This window comes from Oncorhynchus kisutch, linkage group LG10 (genome assembly GCF_002021735.2).
Source record: "Oncorhynchus kisutch isolate 150728-3 linkage group LG10, Okis_V2, whole genome shotgun sequence".
Lineage (NCBI taxonomy): Eukaryota > Metazoa > Chordata > Actinopteri > Salmoniformes > Salmonidae > Oncorhynchus > Oncorhynchus kisutch.
Window position 1 is genome coordinate 46681314 of NC_034183.2, and position 25159 is coordinate 46706472.

At 43.8% G+C, this 25159-nt stretch overlaps 1 protein-coding gene across 4 annotated transcripts in view; it reads right to left on the reverse strand.

Annotated features, from left to right (window-relative positions):
* Nucleotides 1–25159, reverse strand: part of LOC109897245 (protein cramped-like) — a 44584-nt gene that overhangs the window by 13217 nt on the left and 6208 nt on the right. For 3 of the 4 annotated variants that reach the window (XM_031833791.1, XM_020491784.2, XM_031833790.1), the window contains exons 4-12: nucleotides 20249–20402; nucleotides 14229–14312; nucleotides 13857–13905; nucleotides 11977–12062; nucleotides 11611–11734; nucleotides 6431–6512; nucleotides 5039–6160; nucleotides 3980–4148; nucleotides 3616–3779 (exon numbers count right to left, since the gene is read on the reverse strand). In XM_031833791.1, the coding sequence (XP_031689651.1) occupies nucleotides 3616–3779; nucleotides 3980–4148; nucleotides 5039–6160; nucleotides 6431–6512; nucleotides 11611–11734; nucleotides 11977–12062; nucleotides 13857–13905; nucleotides 14229–14312; nucleotides 20249–20402 (2034 nt within the window). The remainder of the gene's footprint in view (nucleotides 1–3615; nucleotides 3780–3979; nucleotides 4149–5038; nucleotides 6161–6430; nucleotides 6513–11610; nucleotides 11735–11976; nucleotides 12063–13856; nucleotides 13906–14228; nucleotides 14313–20248; nucleotides 20403–25159) is intronic. The other variant, XR_004211252.1, reaches the window with a different exon arrangement.

Sequence of the window (25159 nt, forward strand, 5' to 3'; positions counted from 1 at the left end):
TTTGAATGATGTCTGAGTATAACAGAACTCATATGGCAGGCAAAATCCTGAATCCTCACAGGAAGTGAGAAATCTGAGCTTTGTATGTATTGACCAGAGTCCCCAATGAAATCACCTTGAGATATTAATGATGTTGCACTGCCTAGGGGTTCCACTAGATGTCAACCAATAATATACATTTTAATGAGACTTCTATGGTGTTGTGGGAGTGAATGAGAGCAGAATGTATCAGGTGTCCATCAAGTAGCCATTTTCTGATCACGCTTATTCCTCATGGTACCCACTTGCGTTCCATTACTCATGAAGACAAGAAGGAATACTCTAGTTGGAACTTTATTGAAGCTATATGTTAAAAACATCCTAATGATTGATTCTGTACTTAGTTTGAAATGTTTCTTCGACCTGTAATATAACTTTTTGAAGTTTTTGTCTGAGATGTAACGCTAACCAGAGTGAGCATTTGGATATGTATACCAAACGCGCTAACAAAAGAAGGTATTTGGACATAAATAACGTACATTTTCGAACAAAACATTTATTGTGGACCTGGGATTCCTGGAGTGCTTTCTGATGTAGATCAAAAAGGTAAGGGAATATTTTCTTGTTTATGTTGACGCCATCGTTGCGGCTATTGTGATTTTTTACTTCCGAGCACCGCCTCAGATTATTGCATGGGTTTCTTTTTCCGTAAAGTTTTTGAAATCAGACACAGCGGTTGCATTAAGGAGAGGTATATCTATAATTCCATGTGTATAACTTGTATTATCATCTACATTTATGACGAGTATTTCTGTTGAATGATGGGGCTATGCAAAAATCACTGGATGTTTTTGGAACTAGTGAATGTAACGCACCAATGTAAACTCATATTTTGATAAATATGAACTTTATCAAACAAACATACATGTATTGTGTAAAATTAAGTCCTATTAGTGCCATCTGATGAAGAACATCAAAGGTTAGCGATTAATTTTATCTGTATTTGTGCTTTTTTAAACTCCTCTCTTTGGTTGAAAAACAAAATTACTGTTTTTCTGTGGCTATGTGGTGACCTAACAATCGTTTGTGGTGCTTTTGCTGTAAAGCATATTTGAAATCGGACACTGTGGTGGGATTAAGAACGAAAATAGCTTTAAAATGGTATGAGAAACATGTATATTTGAGGAATTTTAATTATGAGATTTTTGATATTGTCTGTTGTCATATTGCTCCCGTTAATGGGATTGCAGCCACAAAAAGTTTTAAAGCACATCTTGATGGTTTCCTTTCAAATCCATTGTGGTGGTGTACAGAGCCAAAATGATGTAAATTGTGTCACTTTCCAAATACTTATGGACCTGACTAAGTATCCACTTAGCTGCTCCAATAATTAAACAAATGCAACAGAAACCCCATCACTGTTTGCAAACCATAGCTCACCATCACAGTAAATAACATTTGAAAACTGAAAGAACCGGATAGAGAGAAACAGCCGAGTAGGCTAATGGCTGGTTTGGGGATTCGGCTGGCTGCTCACAGCTGTCACACGTGATATTGGATGAACAGTGGGATTATCTCAGTTGCAGACTCCATGCGTCCTCCCTCCTTCTCAAAACCGATTCAATGAGAAAATCAGATGTCTCTCCTTGGGCTGGGCGGTAATTTTACTATATTCCGGAATTGATGCACAAACCAGTTTGGGTTTTTACTTTACCTTCTATAACTGTATTTGAATGTTTAGTTTGTTAAATGTGATATGCCGTGTGTAACATCCATTTTTAATAGTTTACACCTCTACTTTAGTCATCCCTCTCCGCTCTCTTCGCCTCTCTCCATGCTGCTTTCCAAACAGACCTAGCCCTGTCCCGTCACTTAAGGAGCGCATTTGTTTTTGCTTGACCACGAGACACTTGCGTTTAGTCTGCATGGTTAATGCAGCACATGCAACAAATGTTGTTTCCATTCCATTGCTTCTTAATATAAGTCCACAAGCATTCTATAATTACAGTGCATTTTACGTTACAGCCTTATTCTAAAAATGGATGAAAGTTTTTCATCTATCTACACACAATATCCTATAATGACAACGCAAAAAAAAAAGATTATAAATAAATATTCTGAAATATCACATTAACATAAGTATTCAGACCGTTTATTCAGTACTTTCAGTACCTTTGGCAGCGATTAGTCTCGAGTCTTCTTGGGTACAAGCTTGGCACACCTGTATTGGGGGGGTTTCTCCCATTCTTCTCTGCAGATGCTTTCAAGCTCTATCAGGTTGGATGGGGAGCTTTGCTGCATAGGTATTTTCAGGTCTCTCCAGAGAAGCTCGATCGGGTTCAAGTCCGGGCCCTGGTAGGGCCACTCAAGGACATTGAGACTTATCCCGAAGCCACTCGTACGTTGTCTTGGCTGTGTGCTTAGGGTCATTGTCCTGTTGGAAAGTAAACCTTCGCCTCAGTCGGAGGTCCTGAGCGCTCTGGAGCAGGTTTTCATCAAGGATCTCTGTACTATGCTCCGTTCATCTGTGCCTCGATCCTGACTAGTTCACCAGTCCCTGCTGCTGAAAAACATCCCAAAGCATGGTGCTGCCACCACCATGCTTCACCGTAGGGATGGTGCCAGGTTTCCTCCAGACGTGACGCTTGGAATTTAGGCCAAAGAGTTCAATCTTGGTTTCATCTGACCAGAGAATCTTGTTTGTCATGGACTGAGAGTCTTCAGCTGCCTTTTGGCAAAGTCCAAGCTGGCTGTCATGTGCCTTTTACTGAGGAGTGGCTTCCGTCTGGCCACTACTATAAAAGGCCTGATTGGTGGAGTACTGCAGAGATGAGAAAAGCTTCCAGAAGGATAAACAGCTCCACAGAGGATCTCTGGCGCTGTTAGTAAGACCATCGGGTTCTTGGGCACCTCCCTGACCAAGGCCCTTTAACGATTGCTCAGTTTGGCTGGGCGGCCAGCTCTAGGAAGAGTCTAGGTGGTTCCAAACTTCTTCCATTTAATAATTATGAATGCCACTGTGTTCTTGGGGACCTTCAATGCTGCAGACATTTTTTGGTACCCTTCCCCAGATCTGTGCCTCTACACAATCCTGTCTCAGAGCTCTACGGATAATTATTTCACCTCATCGCTTGGTTTTTGCTCTGACATGCACTGTCCAATGTGGGACCTTATATAGACAGGTGTGTGCCTTTCCAAATCATTGCCAATCAATTGAATTTACCACAGTCCACTCCAATCAAGTTGTAGAAACATCAAGGACAATCAATGGAAAAAGGATGCACCTGAGCTCAATTTCACATCTCACAGCAAAGGGTCTGTAAGGAATAAGGAATTTCTGTTTTTATTTTTAATACACTCGCAAAATTTTCCAAAAGCTTCTTTTTGCTTTGTCATTATGGTGTATTGTGTGTCGATTGAGGAAAAAGAAAAGAAATCATTAAATAAATGTTAGGATAAGGCTGTAACGTAACAAAATGTGGTAAATAATCTAGGGGTCTGAATCCGAATGCACTGTATATTGGAAATCACTGATAAGAGGTGAGGAGGGAAAATAAAATTCTAAGGGATGAAGAGTCCAGCTAGCTTATTCTTCTGAGAAAGACCATATGGAGAAAGTACGCAAAATGTCCTTACACTGATGGAGTTGAGCTGTTGTCGGAAGGCGAGCTCGGCCTCCTTGTTGGGAGAGAACATGCGGGAGTGTCGGGAGCTGTTGGGGGGCAGGGTGGTTGGAACGGCAAACACCCCACCATCTGAGTCCCCCCCGGACACCAGTAGAGGCCGCGGGAGGTTACGACCTGAGGAGGGATTCAAAGCCAAGGTTACAGTTAATTAGTATTGGTATACATGAGATGTCTTACAAAGATACAGGTAAAAGACAAAACACTACTTCAAGAATTGGTCCTCTGACCTAAAACTTGAGTTACTGGAGAAGTTTTGATAAGTGTAGGTTGTGTGTTTATGTGCATTTTCTTGTGAGAGGAGTTTGGTAAGCTACCGGACAATCCAGTGTTTGGTAACATCAGCTTTGCCGCTCTGACCCCCAGGGGTCGTCCACAGTTGGGGCTACGTACCCCCACAGCCGGGGCCTTGCCTGGGGGGGTGAGGAACTGTTCCTCCTGGGATGGCTTTACCGGAGACGTGGCTGTGGAGCACAGCTCTGGAGCCTGGAGGAGAGGAAAGAAGATGGGAGAGAACATTCAAATAAAAAATGACTTAAGGCTATACATTGCATAATCTGTTTACAAAGTCTCCAACAGTGTCTTCATCCCAATTCACTACCCTTCAAGAAGTGTGCACTCGTTCCCTCCCCTTCATGCATTTAACTTCTTGGATATAGGGGGCGCTCTTTTAATTTATGGATAAAAAAACGTGCCTGTTTTAAGCGCAATATTTTGTCACGAAAAGATGCTCGACTATGCATATAATTGACAGCTTTGGAAAGAAAACACTGATGTTTCCAAAACTGCAAAGATATTATCTGTGAGTGCCACAGAACTCATGCTTACAGGCGAAACCAAGATGAAACTTCAAACAGGAAATGAGCAGAATTTGAGGCTCTGTTTTCCATTGTCTCCTTATTTGGTAAATTATTTATTTGAATGCTTTTCTGTTTTTTGTGAAAATGTTGCCTGCTGATGCTAACGCTAAATGCTACGCTAGCTACGCTATCTGTTACACAAATGCTTGTTTTGCTATGGTTGAGAAGCATATTTAGAAAATCTGAGATGACAGTGTTGTTAACAAAAGGCTAAGCTTGAGAGCTAGCATATTAATTTCATTTCATTTGCGATTTTCATGAATAGTTAACTTTGCGTTATGGTAATGAGCTTGAGGCTGTATTCACGATCCCGGATGGCTAGAATCAAGAGGTTAAAATGTTTGGTGTAAGCATGGCTAGAGGGAGTTACCACCATAATCCTCACATCAGTCAATTACTTTTAAATCCATGAGGGAGAGTGCAGGAGTGACCACGTCGGGCGAAGTGTAGAGAATTTGAGTGGCTATGTGTCCAGTGGCTATGAAGAATTTGCCCCACTAGGCGGTGTTGACTCACAGGTTTGGGGTTGACCTCTGATGACACCAGCCGGAGCAAACAGTGCAGGACGCGGTGGGTGGAGAGTGGGGGCAGAGGGCGTGGTGACTGTAGCTGTGGGTATGTCTGCCCTGGTCCCTGTAGCCCTTCCTCCCCCAGCTCCGGGGCTGCAACAGCAGCTGGCTGCCACTCGTACACCAGCTGCAGTTTCCCAGGTTTCCCCAGCATCAGGTACAGCTCTGCCAGAGTCACGTTGCTGTCTGACCCCCGCGAGCACCAGCCCTCATCACATATCTGCTGGGCCGACCGACCGCCTGACACCGGGGTTGGGGTGCTGCCTCCATCACACTCCTCTTTTCCTGGGGCTGCTGTCCACCCCTGCCCCTGGTCAGCAGGTACCATTGTGTGTGGAGGTGTGGTGGGAACCAGGGGGTCCAACAGGGGGAGGGAGTTCCTCTCTGGAGAGGCACTGTCATTAACCCCTGGGGTCCGCTCGTCATGCCTACATGGCTCAGTAGCAGAGCAAGAACCTCCCCCCTGGCCCTGAGAATTAGAGTCCCCATCTCCTTCCTTGGCCCCCAAGGCCTTCCCTACCCCTGGTCCTCCCCCCAGCCCTTTCTCCCCTTCCACCTGCCCCACGGCTGCACTACCCTCCTGTTTCTGAGCCAGAGACAACAGCAGCAAAGATGAAGGAAGAGGATATACAGGAGGAGATGTTATCTGGTTCAGATTCTTGTGCTCTGGTCCTGCTCCTCCTCCCGACGTTCCTCCTTCAGGAGTGGATACAGGGGTCTCGCCCCCTACCCGTCGAGCATCCCCACCACCACCGCCCCGCCCCGGTTTGGCCACACCCCCCCGGGGGAGGAGGAGGAGCGGGGCCCCTTGGATGCCCAGAATCTGGGCAGTGGGGATCAGCTCCTTGGGGCCGGAGCGGGGCTTGCCGCTCTCCTGCCAGTGGACGGTGCAGGAGGCCTTTGAGTGGACCACACGGGCTACGCTGGGCAGGGCAGTCAGGGTGCTGGTCTCAGCTGGGTACAGGAACAGGTCCTCATCTGCGCTGCAGGGGAGAGCAGGGCTGCCGCTACCGCCACCACTGTGCTGTTGGGTTCCCTCTAACGCCTCGCGCTCCTGCAGGCTCTTCAGCTGAACACAGTATGGTCAAGGGAGGGTCAGCAGAGAAGCAGTAGATTCAAAGTAAAATAAACAAAAACAAGAACTGAGCATCAACTAGGCTAAATATATTCAATGATCCCTTGAAGTACTATGGATCAGCTCAATTGAGACTTTTTACCAGCTGGTTGTCTGGTGCTAATTTCATGCGATTCTATACTCGACAAGATAATGTACCAGTTAGGTTGTGGTCTAAGTGCTATAAGATGGGCATGATATGACTGCTATGATGTGGAAGGATACGATGAGCTGATCCTGGACATCCCACTTCTGTTTCAGGAACTCGATCAGGCTGGACACCTTCCTATGCAGCTCCACCACCATCCTGCATCACCCCACAGAAGAATGGACAATGTAAGAAAATATTTACATTTCTCAGCAAAGACAGCTCTTGTCGATAACAGAGCTCCAACACTGACAGGGGCATGTTCAACAGGATACAACCTAGCAAAACCCATCTTTAAACCAAAATATGATAATGACAAACTTCATGTAATGGCCACTATGTATGGGGATACAAACAGTCAGGGTTGTGTGTCCTAGAAGCATAAAGATTGCAAAGCCCATCTTACATTCAAACACACCTAATGTTCTATTATAAAAATAAAAAAAATGTCATCTATTATTTATTCAAGGAAAACCCATTGAGACCAGGGTCATATTCTCAGGGTGCCCTGATCACAGTAATACAGCAATCAATACAATGAAAAATACAACACAATTTGGGAAGAACAGTTACAATTAGCGCTGTTACGGTGACCGTATTACCTCCACACCGGCGGTCACAAGTCACGACCGCAGTCAAATTCCACTTGACCGTTTAGTCACAGTAATTAGGCTTCTCCAAGCTCTGAAGCAGCATTAGTAACCTACAAAACTTGCTAACTGCCTGGTATTCAGCACTCTATTGTCCCTCTAATCACTCTGACATTGCAAAATATAATAGAACATTTAAAAACACTTCATGAGACCACGCTCATTAAGCAATATTTCTATAGGCTATGCAATTGCATGAGAGTTTTGATATCCTATTTTTAATAGAGGCTACTTTCAATAGGCTAGGCCTACTCTATTTATTTATACATTTTCTTAATATTAAGCATATTGCTTCTCTGCACAACAGGAGTATAGCATACCTTGCTGGCATGAAAAAGCGTCCTCCATTCACTATTTAAGTGCATAGATTACATGTATTTTTTCAACCTGCCCCTGTTGAGACAGGTGCATAATAGTCCATTTTAAATCGAAATTGACACATGATTTAGTATATATGTAAAGACAATATTAAATTAAGAATAGTCTGATGGGTGACAATATTAGCCTATAACTTGTGAATGATGCCCAGCTTGTGTGCAGTAAGGCAAGAAACAGCACGTGGTTGTATTAGTTTGGGATCTATCGCATCCCACAACTATCCCAGGCAATGTTTGAAATATTTATTTAAAATGCACAGAATAGGTCAACTTTTGTACTATGGGGGTTAGTAGATTGACATAGGCTAGTGCTTTTGCTGTTCGTTAGGCCTACTCATCTTGTTTGCTGACGAAAAGTAAATGTGGACACGATCACGTGATGTTCTTTGGCTACTAAGAATTAGGTGCTTCGGAGCACGCAGCCAGGAGAAGGAAATTATTATTATTATTTTCAGGGTGAAAAGGGGGGGGGCATTACGGCGACACAAAGGGGATGCAGCCGGGAATGTCGAGGCCTGGTGAGAATATTATCAAGTCCTTGTCAAATTGTGAATGAGAGACTGTTGGAGTGTGCAGCCTGCGCAAAAAAACAAACAAAGCAGAGCTCATGCCTTCCATGGTATTTTTTCTCAAATCATTAGAGTTGCATAATGCAGCCTTAGAATGTATTAAAAATCTAAACATATAGCCCAATGTTCATCACAATTAAAGTTCCAGAAATAACTCTAAATTAAGCATATAAAAATAGGTTTTGTTAACAGCTCAACACAATAGCTGCATATACACACTCCCTCATATCATTGAGAAAATATCCTTTATTTTATTCAGCTGTTAAATTGACTCTTCATTACTATAAAATAATGCCATGATTTCAAAGCAAATCTTGTCAGCTAAATAAACTAATGTAGCCCACAGCCATATATGGCATAGTCAGACCAGAGCCTAACATAAGGACAACGCAGAATATTCTACTCAGTGTTATTCTGTTCTTCTGAAATAGGACTACATTTTCTTCAGATGTTTCTTTAGACCCATCTAAATTAAACAATTGATTTGTGATGTGTAGGCTATATTAAATAGATTTATTATACTTTTAAAAATGTGGGATGTTCCAAATGTCTGCATCAGTGGCTTGTAGGCTGTGTGTGGAAGCCAGCAGATGCTAAAATGGGTTTGTTAATTATCGGTCAATTACCATGAGATCTGCAGTTATTTGCGTGACAATAACCAGCTGATAAAATTTCGAGACCGCCACAACCCAAGTTACATTCCTCAGCTACAAGGTCCTCAAATCAACATTTTAAATTGCCTGAGCGCACCAGAACATCCAATTGTAATGTTGTAATTGTAAATTGTTCCAGCAGTGAGGTGCATTCAAACTAAAAGCAGATTTACTTAATTAGATGGAGACCCAGAGAACTTCAACAGTTAACCAACCCTGTGAACGGGTTTGGTAACGCATGTTATCTACTTCAACAACGAAGTAAGGTAAGTCTTGTCTTGTGTAGTAGAACATTCCCGGCTGCATCCCCTTTGTGTCGCCGTAATGCCCCCCTCCCCTTTCACCCTGAAAATAATAATAGGCCACTCCAGGACCTTGAGATGCTTCTTACGGCGCCACTCCTTAGTTGCCCTGGCTGTGTGTTTCGGGTCGTTGTCATGCTGGTAGACCCAGCCACAACCCATCTTCAATGCTCTTACTGAGGGAAGGAGGTTGTTGGCCAAGATCTCGCGATACATGGCCCCATCCATCCTCCGCTCAATTCGGTGCAGTCGTCCTGTCCCCTTTGCAGAAAAGCATCCCCAACGAATGATGTTTTCACCTCCATGCTTCACAGTTGGGATGGTGTTCTTTGAGTTGTACTCATCCTTCTTCTTCCAAACACGGCGAGTGGAGTTTAGACCAAAAAGCTCTATTTTTGTCTCATCAGACCACATGACCTTCTCCCATTCCTCCTCTGGATCATCCAGATGGTCATTGACAAACTTCAGACGGGCCTGGACATGCGCTGGCTTGAGCAGGGGGACTTTGCTTGCGCTGCAGGATTTTAATCCATGACGGCGTAGTGTGTTACTAATGGTTTTCTTTGAGACTGTGGTCCCAGCTCTCTTCAGGTCATTGACCAGGTCCTGCCGTGTAGTTCTGGGCTGATCCCTCACATTCCTCATGATCATTGATGCCCCACATCATTGTGGAGAGGTTGGAGTCTGTTTGATTGAGTGTGTGGATAAAATACAAATAAATTACTTAAAAATCATGTGATTTTCTGGACTTTTCCATCTCTCACAGTTGAAGTGTACCTATGATAAAAATTAGACCTCTACATGCTTTGTAAGTAGGAAAACCTGCAAAAATCGGCAGTGTATCAAATATTTGTTCTCCCCACTGTATTTATATGTACATATTCTCATTCACCCCTTTAGATATGTGTGTATTAGGTAGTTCTTGGGAAATTGTTAGATATTACTGCACTGCCGAAACTAAAAGCACAAGCATTTCGCTACACTCACATTAACATCTGCTAACCATGCGTTTGTGACCAAGAAACTTTTACTTGAATCCAAATGCCCAGACATTTATTGGCGGGAATCCGATCTATGGGACAAACACTCAATGAATAAATATATAGTCCATCTGAAAGATTTTTGCGAGAATTCAAGAACATGCATTTAGCCTTGCCCACATTACATAGAGGTTTTAAACCAACCAGTGCTTGTTGTAAAGGCAACAAAGTCAGATTGCAGCGCAACACCTCATCTACAGTTGGGGCAATGGAATGCATAACAGTATTGTCTGCATACAGATTAATATTACAAGTTTTCCCCCAAAAATTGGTGTGAATTTTACCCCTTTTTCTCCCCAATTTCATGGTATCCAATTGTTTAGTAGCTACTATCTTGTTTCATCGCTACAACTTCCGTACGGGCCCGGGAGAGACGAAGGTTGAAAGTCATGAATCCTCCGATACACAACCCAACCAAGCCGCACTGCTTCTTAAAACCAGTTAAGCCTAGGGCTGAATACTGCCCCCTTTGGAGGAAGTGCGTGCCCATAGTAAACTGAAAATATTTTTTCCCAAAATTGCTAATATATGCATATAATAATAATTATTGAATAGAAAACACTCTAAAGTTTCTAAAACCGTTTAAATTATGTCTGTATGTAAAGCAGAACTCCCAGGGCAGCCTTTCTTCCAAACACCCTCCCCTCTTGGCAACAGAAAAGTTGGGACAACTTTGACGTCATCGCCCCCACCCTTCCCAACCAGCTACGGATCCAGGAACAGTTTCTATGTGTTCAGTGCGATGTCTGCTTTCAAATGATGCGTTTTTTGTGAGAATCTCGCGCACCCCCGTCCTTTGGCGGGCTAAAACATTCGGGTCACGCGAAAATACATGCACTCTATTGCGCGCGACGGTCTCTTTTTCCATGAAACACCAATTGACGTCGGTTTGTCTGTTCGCGCTGATCTTTGTTTTACATGATTAAAACATCCTAAAGCTCGATTCTGCACTTAGTTTGACCAGTTTAGTCGACATATAATATGTAATTTTGAGGTTTTGATGCGCAAGAGTGCGGGACCAGAAGTCATTTTGGGTGCATTTCAGCTGAAGCTGTTGGCATATGCTAATACAGACACACACAACTTGAAACCAAACGATGTATTGGGTAAGTATAACACAGCGCGCATCCAACCCGGAAGCCAGCCGCACCAATGTGTCAGAGGAAACACCGTGCACCTGGCAACCTTGGTTAGCGCGCACTGAGCCCGGCCCGCCACAGGAGTCGCTGGTGTGCGACGAGACAAGGATATCCCTACCGGCCAAACCCTCCCAAACCCGGACAATGCTAGGCCAATTGTGCGTCGCCCCACGGACCTCCCGGTCGCGGCCGGTTACGACAGAACCTGGGCACGAACCCAGAGTGTCTGGTGGCACAGCTGGCGCTGCAGTACAATGCCCTTAACCACTGCGCCACCCGGGAGGCAATATTACAAGTTAACACATATTTATTTATTTAAATAGTGTAGAGAACAGGTCCCTGCGGTACACCTTTTGGAATATCCAGGAAGCTAGACTGAACACCATCCGAAAACAGTGTCCTGTCTGACATAATGCTAAAACCCCTTGCAAGAAGCCAGATCCAGGCCTACCTTTGAATGAGAATGTGATTGTCAACAGTGTCGAAGGCATTGGAAAAGACATGGTCTTTAGTCGGTTGACACTGACCTGAGGCGAGGATTATGGGCCAGACTCTGGACACGGGCCCAGGAGTGGTTGCTACGTGGCTGCAGCTCCACAGCAATCTTCAGAGGTAGACGCACAGGCTTCTGGTCCTCTTCATCACTCACTCCTAGAGAGAGTGAGTGAGCGAGATAGAAAGGGAGGTAGTTAAAGGAAAGGAGGATAAGATTTGTTCTCTCTGGTCCTGAGATGATCAGCATCATAATCACCACTTACTCTCCCTTACTCATACCGTCCCTTTCCTGAGTACTACCATGGAAATCCATCCCCTCCTGCATGACTCCGCAACATCCCCATTCTTCCCGCTGTGTGAGTGTCTGTCACCGTGTGTCTGTTTGTGTGTACACTCACCATCTGGGTCACACAGCCTCTTGAGCGCACGGCACATGGGAGCTTTGATGCGCAGATTCCTGCCTTTAGAACGCACTGTGGTCGCCCTGGGAGAATTCAGCAGAACCATGAGAGAACCGCAAAACACACAAACTACACCCAAATAACAATTGCACAACTATCTACACTGGACAAAAATATAAAAAAAAGTCTAAATGTAAAGTGTTGATCCCATGTTTCAAGAGCTGAAATAAATTTTAAAAGTCCTGAAATGTTCCATTTGCACAAAGAGCATATTTTTCAATTTTTTTTGGACTATGGAATATCAAGAAGCTGATTAAACAAGTGCACCTTGTGCTGGGGACAATAAAAGTCTCAAGTTGAGAGGGAGCGTGCAATTGTCATGCTGACTGCAGGTATGTCCACCAGAGCAGTTGCCAGAAACGTTAATGTTCATTTCTTTACCATAAGCTGCCCACCCACTGGGGAGCCAGGCCCAGCCAATCAGAATAAGTTTCTTTCCACAAAATGGCTTTATTACAGACAGAAATACTACTCAAGATTCATCAGCTGCCCGGTTGGCTGGTCTCAGACAATCACGCAAATGGAGAATGTGGAGGCTCTGGTCTGTCTTGATTACATGTAGTCTGCGGTTGTGAGGCCAGTTGGATGTACTGCCAAATTCTCTAAAACAAAGTTGGAGGCAGCTTGTGGTAGAGAAATGAACATTAAATTCTTTGCTAATTGCTCTGTTGGACATTCCTGCTGTCAGCATGCCAATTGTAAGCTCCCTATACTTGAGACATCTGTGGCATTGTGTTGTGACAAATCTGCACATTTTAAAGTGGCCTTTTATTGACCCCAGAACAAGGTGCACCTGTGCAATGATCATGCCATTTTATGAGCTTCTTGATATGCAAAACCTTATTTCAGCTCATGAAAGATGGGACCAACACATTACATGTTGCGCTTATATTTTTGTTCAGTATATAACCACACTCCAGCCAGTTTATTAGGTACACCTCCCTGTTCATGAAAATGGCTCACGCCTACAGACAGTGATTCACGTGGCCGTGGCTTGCAATATAAAGCAGGCAGACATCGAGGCATTCAGTTACTGTTCGATTGAACATTAGAATGGGCAAAGCGAGTCACATAAGCGACTTGGAGCATGGTATGATCATCTGTGCCGGGCTTGTTGAGCAAAAACAGCTTGTTGAGAGAGGTCAAAGGAGATTTGCAAGAGTTGTGCAAGCTAACAGGCGGGCCACAGACAAATAACTGCGCAATACAACAGTGGTGTGCAGAACGGCATCTCGGAACACACAACTCATCGATCCTTGTCCCGGATGGGCTATTGCAGCAGTTGACCATACCTGGGTTCCACTCAAATCAGCTAAAAACAAGAAGCAGCTCCAGTGGGCACTTGATCACCAACACTGGACAATTGAAGAGTGGAAAAACATTGCCTCGTCCGACGAATCCCGATTCTTGTTGCGTCATGCTGATGGCACAGTAAGGAATGGGCGTAAGCAGCATGAGTCCATGGACACATCCTGCCTGGTGTCAACGATACAGGTTGGTGGCGGCAATGTACTGCCGTCCAATTTGCAGCAACTGCATGATGCCATCACGTCAGCATGGACCAACATCCCTGTGGAACGTTTCTGACTTGGAGAATCTATGCCCGAAGAATTTAGGCTGTTCTAGAGGCAAAAAGGGGTACAGACCAGGTACTAAATTGGTGTACATAATAAACTGGTGTATATAACGGTTATTTCAAATGTATAAACTATTTTTATACAAATCAACCACTTATAACCCTAAAGTCTTGGGGGAAAAGAGGTATATTTCAAAAAGCTGTGGTTACATTGGTATCATTTTTTTCATCTCAGTCTTACCCTTGTTGGATGAGCTCGTTAAGCTTGGCCACGTTCTTATCGTCCATCACTATGAACAACAACAGAGTTAGAAAAGCTGTGTGCGTACCTCCTTGCTCTTGCTTTGTGAAGACAGACATTAACATAACATCTGTAATGACCTCCAACAGAGGTAGAAAAGCCAGCCATCTTTGGACACAAGACTAACACAGACATTAATAACATAACATCCTTCATGACCTGTGCGACACTTAACTATCCCTCATGACCCCGGCCCGGCGCAACACTTAAATCATCTCCCATGCGGCCAACCAGCCCCAGCAGCAGAAACAGAGCCAGACTGAGGTGTGTCAAACACACCGCGCCCCCCCACACAGACCCTGCTTGACTTACATCCTCCAACCTTCTTCCTTAGCTCAGCGTAGCAGAGGAGACCGTACAGCTCCTGAGAGGACTTCTTCAGCACACGGGAGTACACTGTGTGACAGGAGGAAATGGGCATGTTATGGGATAAAAACAAAAACTACAGCACACCAGTGATCTTGGGTGCCACACAAACCTAAAAAATGGGTCACACACTGCTGGTAGGATCGAAAGACAGTTTAACTCTTGCACATTTAATGAGTCGCTTATGAGTGTGAAACGTAATAGGATTCAAAAGAAGAAATTAATGCAGATTGCAGGCAAAGTTTCACTTGCGAATGTTTGATGTTGATGTTTTTGTCAACAAACTGAAACATAAAGAGACTAAACAAGCGTATGATCCAAGATGGCGTAGCAGTCAGGCGTCTTTGTCCTGTCGTGTCGTGTCCCTTGTATATATCGTTTTACTTATCTTTTTCTTCGCATATCTTTTAAAATATTTTGCCCTACCTCAACTTCTAAATACTCTCCTGCAACCCACCTCACCCAATGTGGCGTGGACCTGCTTTTTTTCCCTAAAGTATTTATATTTACTTTGGATCTGGAATCCCTCAACTGAAGCAAGCCAGCTATCAGTCAGCAAACCATTGCCAGCGGTCATCAGCTAACCTTCAGCTCGGAAAGCTTTCGCCAGTTCGAAGAACGTGACTAACCAGAGCCTAACGAGCCTGGGATACAATATCCGGACCCCTTCTACAGCCGGTACGGGGCACGGAACCCCGCAGATCCCCTACGACTGGAATACCGACAACCTGCCCGAGGACTCCAACAGCCCCCTCAGGTGCGACGCCCGCTGAAGGCCCATTCTGCTAACCAGCTAGGCCTGCTAGCTACCTAGAGCTACTTGGAACCCTACTAATTCCACGACTGGTCTATCGACATCATCGCACGAAGAGGCAAAAACAGACTTACCCCCATCGCAACGTCCCCCAAAGGCTAACTTGATAGCACCTGCTATCTGCTTGTTTGCTAACCCGGCCTGCAAACTGCTAGCTTGCCTGCCCGATCTGTAACTGCTAGCCCCTGCTAACTGCTTGCTTGCTAACCCGGCCTGCTAACTGCTAGCTTGCCCCGGTCTACTAACTGCTAGCTTGTTTAGCCCTGGCCTACTAACTGTTTGCCTACTAACAGGCTTGTTAACCTGCTAACTGTCTGAATCGCCGTGTCCCCAGCCAGCCCAACCACTCACTGGACCGATATGTTCACTTGGCTACGCATGCCTCTCTAATATCAATATGCCTTGTCCATTACTGTCCTGGTTAGTGATTACTGTCTTATTTCACTGTAGAGCTTCTATCCCTGCTCAATATGCCTTAACCAACCATGTTGTTCCACCTCCTACATATGCGATAACATCACCTGGTTTAAACATCTCTAGAGACTATATCTCTCTCTTCATTACTCAATGCCTAGGAAATCTGAGCTTTGTATGTATTGACCAGAGTCCCCAATGAAATCCCCTTGAGATATTAATGATGTTGCACTGCCTAGGGGTTCCACTAGATGTCATCCATCAATAGAAATTATAATGAGAATATGATTTTGTGGGAGTGAATGATAGCAGAATCAGTCAGGTGTCAGCCATTTTCAGATCATGTTTATTCCTCGTGGTAGTCACTTGCGTTCCATTGCTCATGAAGACAAGGAGTACTCCGGTTGGAACTTTATTGAAGCTATATGTTAAAAATATCTTAATGATTGATTCTGTACTTAGTTTGAAATGTTTTGTCGACCGGTAATATCACTTTGTCCGATATAACGCTGACCAGAATTAGCGTTTGGATATGTATACCAAACGTGCTAACAAAAGAAGGTATTTGGACATAAATAAAGGATATTATCAAACAAAACAAACATTTGTGGACATGGGATTCCTGGAGTGCTTTCTGATGTAGATCAAAGGTAAGGGAATATGTATCATGTAATTTCTCGTTTATGTTGACGCCATCTTTGCGGCTGTGGTGTTTTTTTTAAACTTCTGAGCGCCGTCTCAGATTATTGCATGAGTTTCTTTTTCCGTAAAGTTTTTTTGAAATCTGACACAGCGGTTGCATTAAGGAGAGGTATATCTATAATTCCATGTGTATAAGTTGTATTATCATCTACATTTATGACGAGTATTTCTGTTGAATGATGTGGCTATGCAAAATCACTGGATGTTTTTGGAACTAGTGAATCTAATACGCCAATGTAAACTCAGATTTTCTGATATAAATATGCACTTTATCAAACAAAACATGCATGTATTGTGTAACATGAAGTCCTAGGAGTGTCATCTGATGAAGAAAGGTTAGTGATTCATTTTATCTCTATGTGCTTTTTCTCTCTCGCTTTGGCTGGTAAAATTGGCTGTGTGTTTTAGTGAGGTGACCTAACATAATCGTTTGTGGTGCTTTCCCCGTAAATCCTATTTGAAATCAGACACTGTGGTGGGATTAACAACAAGACTACCTTGATAACGATATAAGATACATGTATGTTTGAAGAATTTTAATTATGAGATTTCTGTTCTTTTGAATATGGCGCCCTGTACTAGAGGTTGACCCATTAATAATTAAGGCCGATTTCAAGTTCATAACAAATCGGAAATCGGTATTTTTGGGTGCCGATTTTGCAGTTTTTTTCTCCACCTTTATTTAATATTTTATTAACTAGGCAAATCAGTCAGATTTTTACCTTGTCAGCTCGGGGGATCCATTCTTGCAACCTTACAGTTAACTAGTCAAACGCTTTAACCACCTGCCTCACAAGGAGCCATCCTGTTACGCAAAAGCAGTAAGCCAAAGTAAATTGATAGCTAGCATTAAACTTACCTTATAAAAAAACAATCAATGACTGTCGTTGCTCCAGTGTGTACTTAACCATTAATATAAATGCCTTTCTTAAAATCAATACACAAGTATATATTTTTAAATCTGCATATTTAGCTAAAAGAAATCCAGGTTAGCAGGCAATATTATCCAGGTGAAATTGTGTCAGGGTATATGCAACAGTTTGGGCCGCCTGGCTCTTTGCGAACTAATTAGCCAGAATTTTACGTAATTATGATATAACATTGAAGGTTGTGCAATGTAAGAGGAATATTTAGACTTATGGATGCCACCTGTTAGATCAAATACAGAACAGAATAAACGTTTTGTTTGAGGTGATAGTTTCCGGATTTTACCTAAGGCTCGTATTTCTGTGTGTTTATTATAGTTAAGTCTATGATTTGATTTTTGATAGAGCAGTCTGACTGACTGAGGGGTGGTAGGCAGCAGCAGGCTCGTAAGTCAAAGGTATATGGTTGAGAGAAATAGTCGACGCGTTATAATTCCTGTAATAACTTGTGGGTGAACTTGAAAGGGGTTCCTTCGTTATTTTACCGTCCATGTCTTCCATAGAGAATGTCTTGATCTACTTCAAATAAGGTCTGTGTTTCGTGCAGGCTTAAACCGCCTTGGTGTTTTGACACCCGTGTAAATCTCACTAGGATAAGGTAACGTTTGTCAAGATATTTTCATAAATTCACTCTACAAAAAAAGATCTTCACTTATATTTAGCCAATATTGATCAGAGTTACCTTGTCCTATGGATATCTACACAGTTATAAAATTGGCACGGTGGTGTAAGCCTACACGAAACAGACCTTATTTTAAGTGAATCTAAAAATATCCTATGTAATAAATGAAGGAACTGCTTTTCAGATTTTGCTAGGTGTCATGGGAATTATGACTCGCACTTTGGTCGTCAATTCTTACCATGTCCATTATTATTAAAATAGCATTTCCTGCATATAGAAATTACAGTTTTCGTTTTCAACATTCATCACAGGTAACTTAAACTCTATTTTTATTCAAACAGTTGAGAGTATTTGTCTCCTAAGCAGACTCTCCAGTATCATTGTCACTTCAGAGCTGTGTGTGTGTTTTACAGATGGCAGAGAAAAGCAGAGCACCAGTGTGGGACTAGTACATGGAATTGGCACCAGGGAAAGCAAGGTGTCTTATTTGTGATAAAGATGTCAGCAACGGCTAAATTAAAAAAATACCACCAACCTGTGGAATCACCTTAAGAACACCCATCCAAAAGCCCACATGTATTATATTAAGTTAAAATAAAAGTGTTCATTCAGTAATGTTGCAATTTTCATTATTACAAAAATGTGTGCATATACACACACACTTTAAAAAGCGGCCGATTAATCGGTATCGGCCCTTTTTTTTGGTCCTCCAATAATCGGTATCAGCGTTGAAAAATCATAATCGGTCGACCTCTACCCTGTACCATCACTGGTTGTTGTTATATTGCTCCCGGGAACGGGATGTCAGCCATAAGAAGTTAAACAGATTACTGACCATTTAGAATCCCACCATACCTTCTCCGCTATGCAATCTGGTTTCAGAGCTGGTCATGGGTGCACCTCAGCCACGCTCAAGGTTCTAAACGACATCATAACCGCCATCGATAAGAGACATTACTGTGCGGCCATATTCATTGACCTGGCCAAGGCATTCGACTCTGTCAATCACAACATTCTTATTGGCGGACTCGACAGCCTTGGTTTCTCAAATGATTGCCTCACCTGGTTTACAACTACTTCTCTGATAGAGTTCAGTGTGTCAAATCGGAGGGCCTGTTGCCCGGACCTCTGGCAGTCTCTATGGTGTGCCACAGGGTTAAATTCTCGGGCCGACTCTCTTCTCTGTATACATCAATGATGTTGTTCTTGCTGCTGGTGATTCTCTGATCCACCTCTACGCAGACGACACCATTCAGTATACTTCTGGCCCCTCCTTGGACACTTAACAACCCTCCAGACAAGCTTCAATGCCATACAACTCTCCTTCCGTGGCCTCCAATTGCTCTTAAATACAAGTAAAACTAAATGCATGCTCTTCAACCGATCACTGCCCGCACATGCTCGCCCGTCCAGCATCACTACTCTGGACGGCTCGGACTTAGAATACGTGGACAACTACAAATACCTGGGTGTCTGGTTAGACTGTAAACTCTCCTTCCAGACTCACATTAAGCATCTCCAATCCAAAATTAAATCTAGAATTGGCTTCCTATTTCGCATCAAAGCATCCTTCACTCATGCTGCCAAACATACCCTCGTAAAACTGACCATCCTACCGATCCACAACTTCAGTGATGTCCTCTATAAAATAACCTCCAACACTCTACTCAACAAACTGGATGCAGTCTATCACAGTGCCATCCGTTTTGTCACCAAAGCCCCATACACTACCCACCATTGCGAACTGTACGCTCTCGTTGGTTGGCCCTCACTTCATACTTGTCGCCAAGTTCCTGCTAGGTAAAGTCCCGCCTTATCTCAGCTCACTGGTAACCATAGCAGCACCCACTCGTAGCACACGCTCCAGCAGGTATATCTCACTGGTCACCCCCAAAGCCAATTCCTCCTTTGGTCATCTTTACTTCCAGTTCTCTGCTGCCCATGACTGGAACGAATTGCAAAAATCTCTGAAGCTGGAGACTCACATCTCCCTCACTAGCTTTAAGCACCAGCTGTCAGAGCAGCTCACAGATCACTGCACCTGTACATAGCCCATCTGTAAACAGCCCATCTACCTACCTCATTCCCATACTGGTATTTATTTAGCTCCTTTGCACCCCAGTATCTCTACTTGCACAATCATCTTCTGCCCATCTACCATTCCAGTGTTTAATTGCTATATTGTAATTACTTCGCCACCATGGCCTATTTATTTCCTTAACTTACCTCATTTGCACTCACTATATATAGACTTATTTTGTTCTACTGTATTATTGACTGTTTTGTTTATTCCATGTGTAACTGTTGTTGTATGTGTCGAATTGCTACGCTTTATCTTGGCCAGGTCGCAGTTGCAAATGAGAACTTGTTCTCAACTAACCTACCTGGTTAAATAAAAAATGTAAATTAACAAGCAAGAGGTGAGTGGAGATTTCTATTTGAGAAATAACGAGAGAAGAGAGCGAGACAGAGAGATAAGCTAGCTTACCATTGGCGAAGTCGATGTGCTTGGATATCTTGTGCCAGGTGCGGTAGTAGAAGTGTCGGACTTGCTCTTTGTTCTTCACCATGCTGGCTGGCTTCCCCTTCTTCTTATGCTTCAACGCTATGTTTGTCTGGATCGCCTCAAAGTCCTTCCCATGCTACAGAGAACGAGACACACCACTAGAGATATCGAAGTTGTTGGAGTAGGGGTCACACAATTGCTAATAAGTGTTATTGCAACGACTGGAAGTCTATGGGTATCTGAATTTGCTTGTGAAACTACCTCCAACTTCTTTAATACTGGACACAGACATAAAAAGTATCCACAAGTTCATCTGACTCTGGGGAAGTAGATAAAGGGCCACGTTGCGAAAATCCCGAAGTATCCCTTTAAGTAACCGCATCATATTCTAACTTTTTGTAAACTATTGTTGATCACTTACCCGGCACTTTAGACAAAAACTTAAGGGTATGACATCTTGGTCTACTACTCTGCTATTTAAATCTGGAATCAGAACAGAATGATCTACTACCAATCAAGAGGTACAGCTGTTTTAGTAACCGCATTACCTAAATGAGCTAACTTCCGACTGTTGAATTAACTCTTCAGACCTCAATAGAATTATAGAATGCTTGCATAGATCACTGAGAATTTTCTAGATAAAGCTAATTCTCACATTTCAAACTGTTTTAAAGAGCACAACCTCCTCTTTAATATGACACCACAGCAAAGTCAATGGGAATAAGACTCACCTTATCTTCCATTGTGTAAACACCCAATACATCAAAGCCTAGAGTATTTAAATTGTAGTAAATTTGACTAAATTACACACAAAATGAACAAAGTATATTACAATATATTATACTTATAAATATGTACATATAAATTATCCAAAAACGTGACTAGAGGATAATATTCCGAAAGCATTTCAAAACCCACACGAAGTAGGCAATTTGATTGTTACAGAAGTAAGAACCGTTGTCAATGTAAAAATGCAAACAACTATTCGGAGACCATTTCAAAATGTAGGTAACCTCTCTCAATAAGACTTAGTACATACCAGGCCAGACACAAAATGTAGAAATAGCTTACTTTGACAACAATTCAGTGAATGCTACGAGTACAAGAGACAGATGAAGAGATAAGATAATTGTTCAGAGAAAAGATGTCTGTTGTATGAGAAATTATTTCACACCGTCACTTTAGTGTTCGCCTACATGTCATGGAACTCCTGGAAGTGCAGCCTCATCCTGCAAAGTGGCACGAGCACGTTGAGCACGGAAAGGTGGTTTCTACACATCTCCCACTCTTTGCCCTGCACCACTCCGGATGCACACCCTCTCCTGTGGCCTTAACTTCACCCGCTTTCAAATGAGTTACAACTCAGTCCACACGCCCTGGTACAACACTCGTGTCTCCCCTCTTCCTGCCATTGCAGCCACAAAGTGATAGCAGAAGCTGCATTTTGAACGCCTTCAAGGACCAGCGCCTGCAGATTAGCATAGCAAAATATTCCCTACAAAATTCTGTCAGTTTAAGGTAGAGACATCAGTTTTTTTTGCATTGGATGTCTCAATCCTACGCATCTGTCGATGTCACACTTCCGCATCTGTGGTGAGAGAGGTGTTTTTCAGACCATGAGGCATCCCAAAAACCAGTCTTCTCACAAAATCATCTGTAGCGTCCAAAAGGTTATGACCCCTCTATGGAAAGACAAGACTCTCACGAACACGTACATTCTGCTCTAAGAAGCCCACAGGCCTCACAAGAATCATCTGAAGGTCCCCCGGTACGAGTTGAAAAAAAATGTCAGATGATGCTGTGACACACCACCCCAGACCATGACGGATCCTCCACCTCCAAATCGATCGAGCTCCAGAGTACAGGCCTCGGTCTAACACTCATTCCTTCGACGATAAATGTGGGCAATTTATTGCTCTGGCCACATCTGCAGTCCTCATGCCTCCTTGCAGCATGCCTAAGGCACGTTCACGAACATGGGCAGGGACCCTAGGCATCTTTCTTTTGGTGTTTTTCAGAGTCAGTAGAAATGCCTCTAGTGTCTTAAGTTCTCATAACTGTGACCTTAATTGCCTACCGCCTGTAAGCTGTTAGTGTGTTAACGACCGTTCCACAGGTGCATGTTCATTCATTGTTTATGGTTCATTGAACAAGCATGGGAAACAGTGTTTAAACCCTTTACAATGTAGATCTGAAGTTATTTGGATTTTTACGAATGATCTGTGAAAGACAGGGTCCTGAAAAAGGGACACATCTTTTTTTCCTGAGTTCACTTGTGGTTTGATAACAATTACCTTGTTTAGTAATGTTACCTGACCCCACTGGGGCTGTCATGGGCTAGCTACCCATGTTGGCAGTCTCCGACGCTGTTTCAGTATGTTGGAGACACCCGCTAAGTGCTACTGAAAGTCAACAAAGGAACATACCCCTAGAGCCTGCGAGAGCTGGGGCGCAAGATGGCTCAACAACTGATCACACGGTTACGGACCCAGGAACGGAAACGACTACGAGTAGGAACACAGCACACGAGACAACCATAACAGCAGCAGGACACACACTTCAGGTGTGCAGCTGTGGTTGGGAGAGATTAACATCGGCAAGGGGGTTAAGGATCCATCAAGGGAGGAAAAGGTGCTTGGGAGAGCAGAGACAGGGACCTCGCATTGACCAGTACTTCTTACGAAGCAGCCAGTCAAATCAGTCGAATGAAGCACAGCGACGGGACGCAAACCAAAGTTCGCAGAGCATCAGCACCCCTGTAACCGAGGAGGATAACACAAGCACAGAGTGGTTGAGAGTGGGAGAGAGTGGGAAACAATCAACAACGACCTGACAAATCTTGGAACAACAGGTAGGAACAGCAGAGAAAAAGCTTGAAAGGATGGGAGACATTATCTACCACTACGGAGAAGAGCGCTTTGGAGTAAATGAAAGGAGAAGTGGCAAGACACCACCCGCGCCAGCCAAATCTAGGAGGCAGCAGGAGATCGAGATACTTGTCAGAGAGAGAAGGCAGCTGAGGAAGCAGTGGAAGAAGGCCTCTGATGCAGAGAGAGAAGGTCTCATGCTACTCCAAGCAGACAGTAAATGTCGGCTGGCAACCTTGCGAAGAGCGGAAAACTTAAGGAAACTTCGTAGGAAGAAGGAACACTCAAGAACACAGTTCTATAAAAAAACCTTTAAGTTTGTCAAAGATCTCTTTGCAAAGGAAAAGTGCGGAATCCTAAAAACTCCAAAGCCTGAACTGGAAGAACATCTGGAAAAGGTCCACTAGGACATGAAAAGGCACGAGCAGATAGTCATCCCACATGACATCCCACCTATTCAATCACCAGAATTCAATCTGGACACTGACCCTCCAAAATGGAGTTGTCCGAAGAGCAAGAGCGGCCTCGGCTCCTGGGCCTAATGGAGTACCATACAAGCTCTACAAGAATGCCCCGGATGTTCTATGCTTTCTTTGGAGGCTCATGAGGATAGTGTGGCAGAAGGAAATAATACCAAAGGCATGGCGAAGGGCTGGTGGTGTGCTAATCCCGAAAGAGAAGGATGCGACAGACATCAGTCAATTCCGACCAATCTCCCTTCTCAACGTCGAAGGGAAGATCTTTTTCAGTATAATAGCACAGAGGCTGTCCACTTATCTGGAAAGGAACAAGTACATTGATACATCTGTACAGAAAGCAGGCATTCCTGGTTTCTCTGGTTGCCTGGAACACACTAGTATGATTTGGCACCAGATCCAAACAGCTAAGAAAGACAAGAGAGACCTCTATGTCATCTTCCTCGACCTGGCCAATGCCTTTGGCTCAGTTCCCCATGAACTCCTGTGGGAATCCTTCAACATTTTCCACGTACCAGAACCCATCACTACACTGGTAAAGACCTATTTCCAAGACCTGCAATTGTGTTTCACAACACCTGACTTCACAACAACATGGCAGCGCTTGGAAGTAATGGCAGGCTGTACAATTTCTCCTCTGGCCTTCACTATGGCCATGGAAGTCATCATCAGGGCATCGAGATGGGTGGTCGGCGGTGAGAGAACTAAGGAAGGGCTCCGTCTCCCACCTATCCAAGCATACATGGATGACATGACTACACTGACCACCACTGCAGCATTCACCAGGCGGCTACTTGCAAAACTGCAGGATAACATCAAGTGGGCCCGAATGAAAATCAAGCCAAGCAAATCACGAAGCATCTCCATAGTCAAGGGACAGCTTAAAGATGTGAGGTTCTGCATTGGAGATGACCCGATACCAACTGTGTCTGAGCAACCCATCAAGAGCCTGGGTAGATGGTACAACGAAAGCCTCCGGGATAAAGATCAAGTAAGGCAAGTAAGACAGGACATCGCCGACGGTCTTGAGAACATTAACAAGACCCTACTGCCTGGGAGGCTCAAGCTTTGGTGCCTACAGTTTGGACAATCACCGTCTATGAGGTCCCAATAACAACAGTGGAGAAGATGGAGCGAACCATTACCTCATACGTGAAGAAATGGCTGGGTGTCCCACGATGCCTGAGTAACATCGGCCTCTATGGCAAAGGGGTCCTTGAACTACCTCTTACAAGTCTAACGGAGGAGTACAAGTGCTCTAAAGTAAGACTTCAGATGACATTGAAGGACTCCAAAGACCAGACCATTAGCAAGGCTGCACCTCCCCTACAAACTGGACGGAAATGGACATCATCCAAGGCTGTGCAGCAAGCAACATCAGCCCTGAGACACCAAGACATTGTGGGGAATATCCAGCATGGAAGAGGAGGCTTTGGCCTGGCAGCAAGCAAACCAACGTTCCATAAGGCAAGAACATCTGAACGCAGGAAGCTGGTGGTCGAGGAGGTGCGCAGACAGGAGGAGACTGCAAGAAGTGCAAAGGCTGTCTC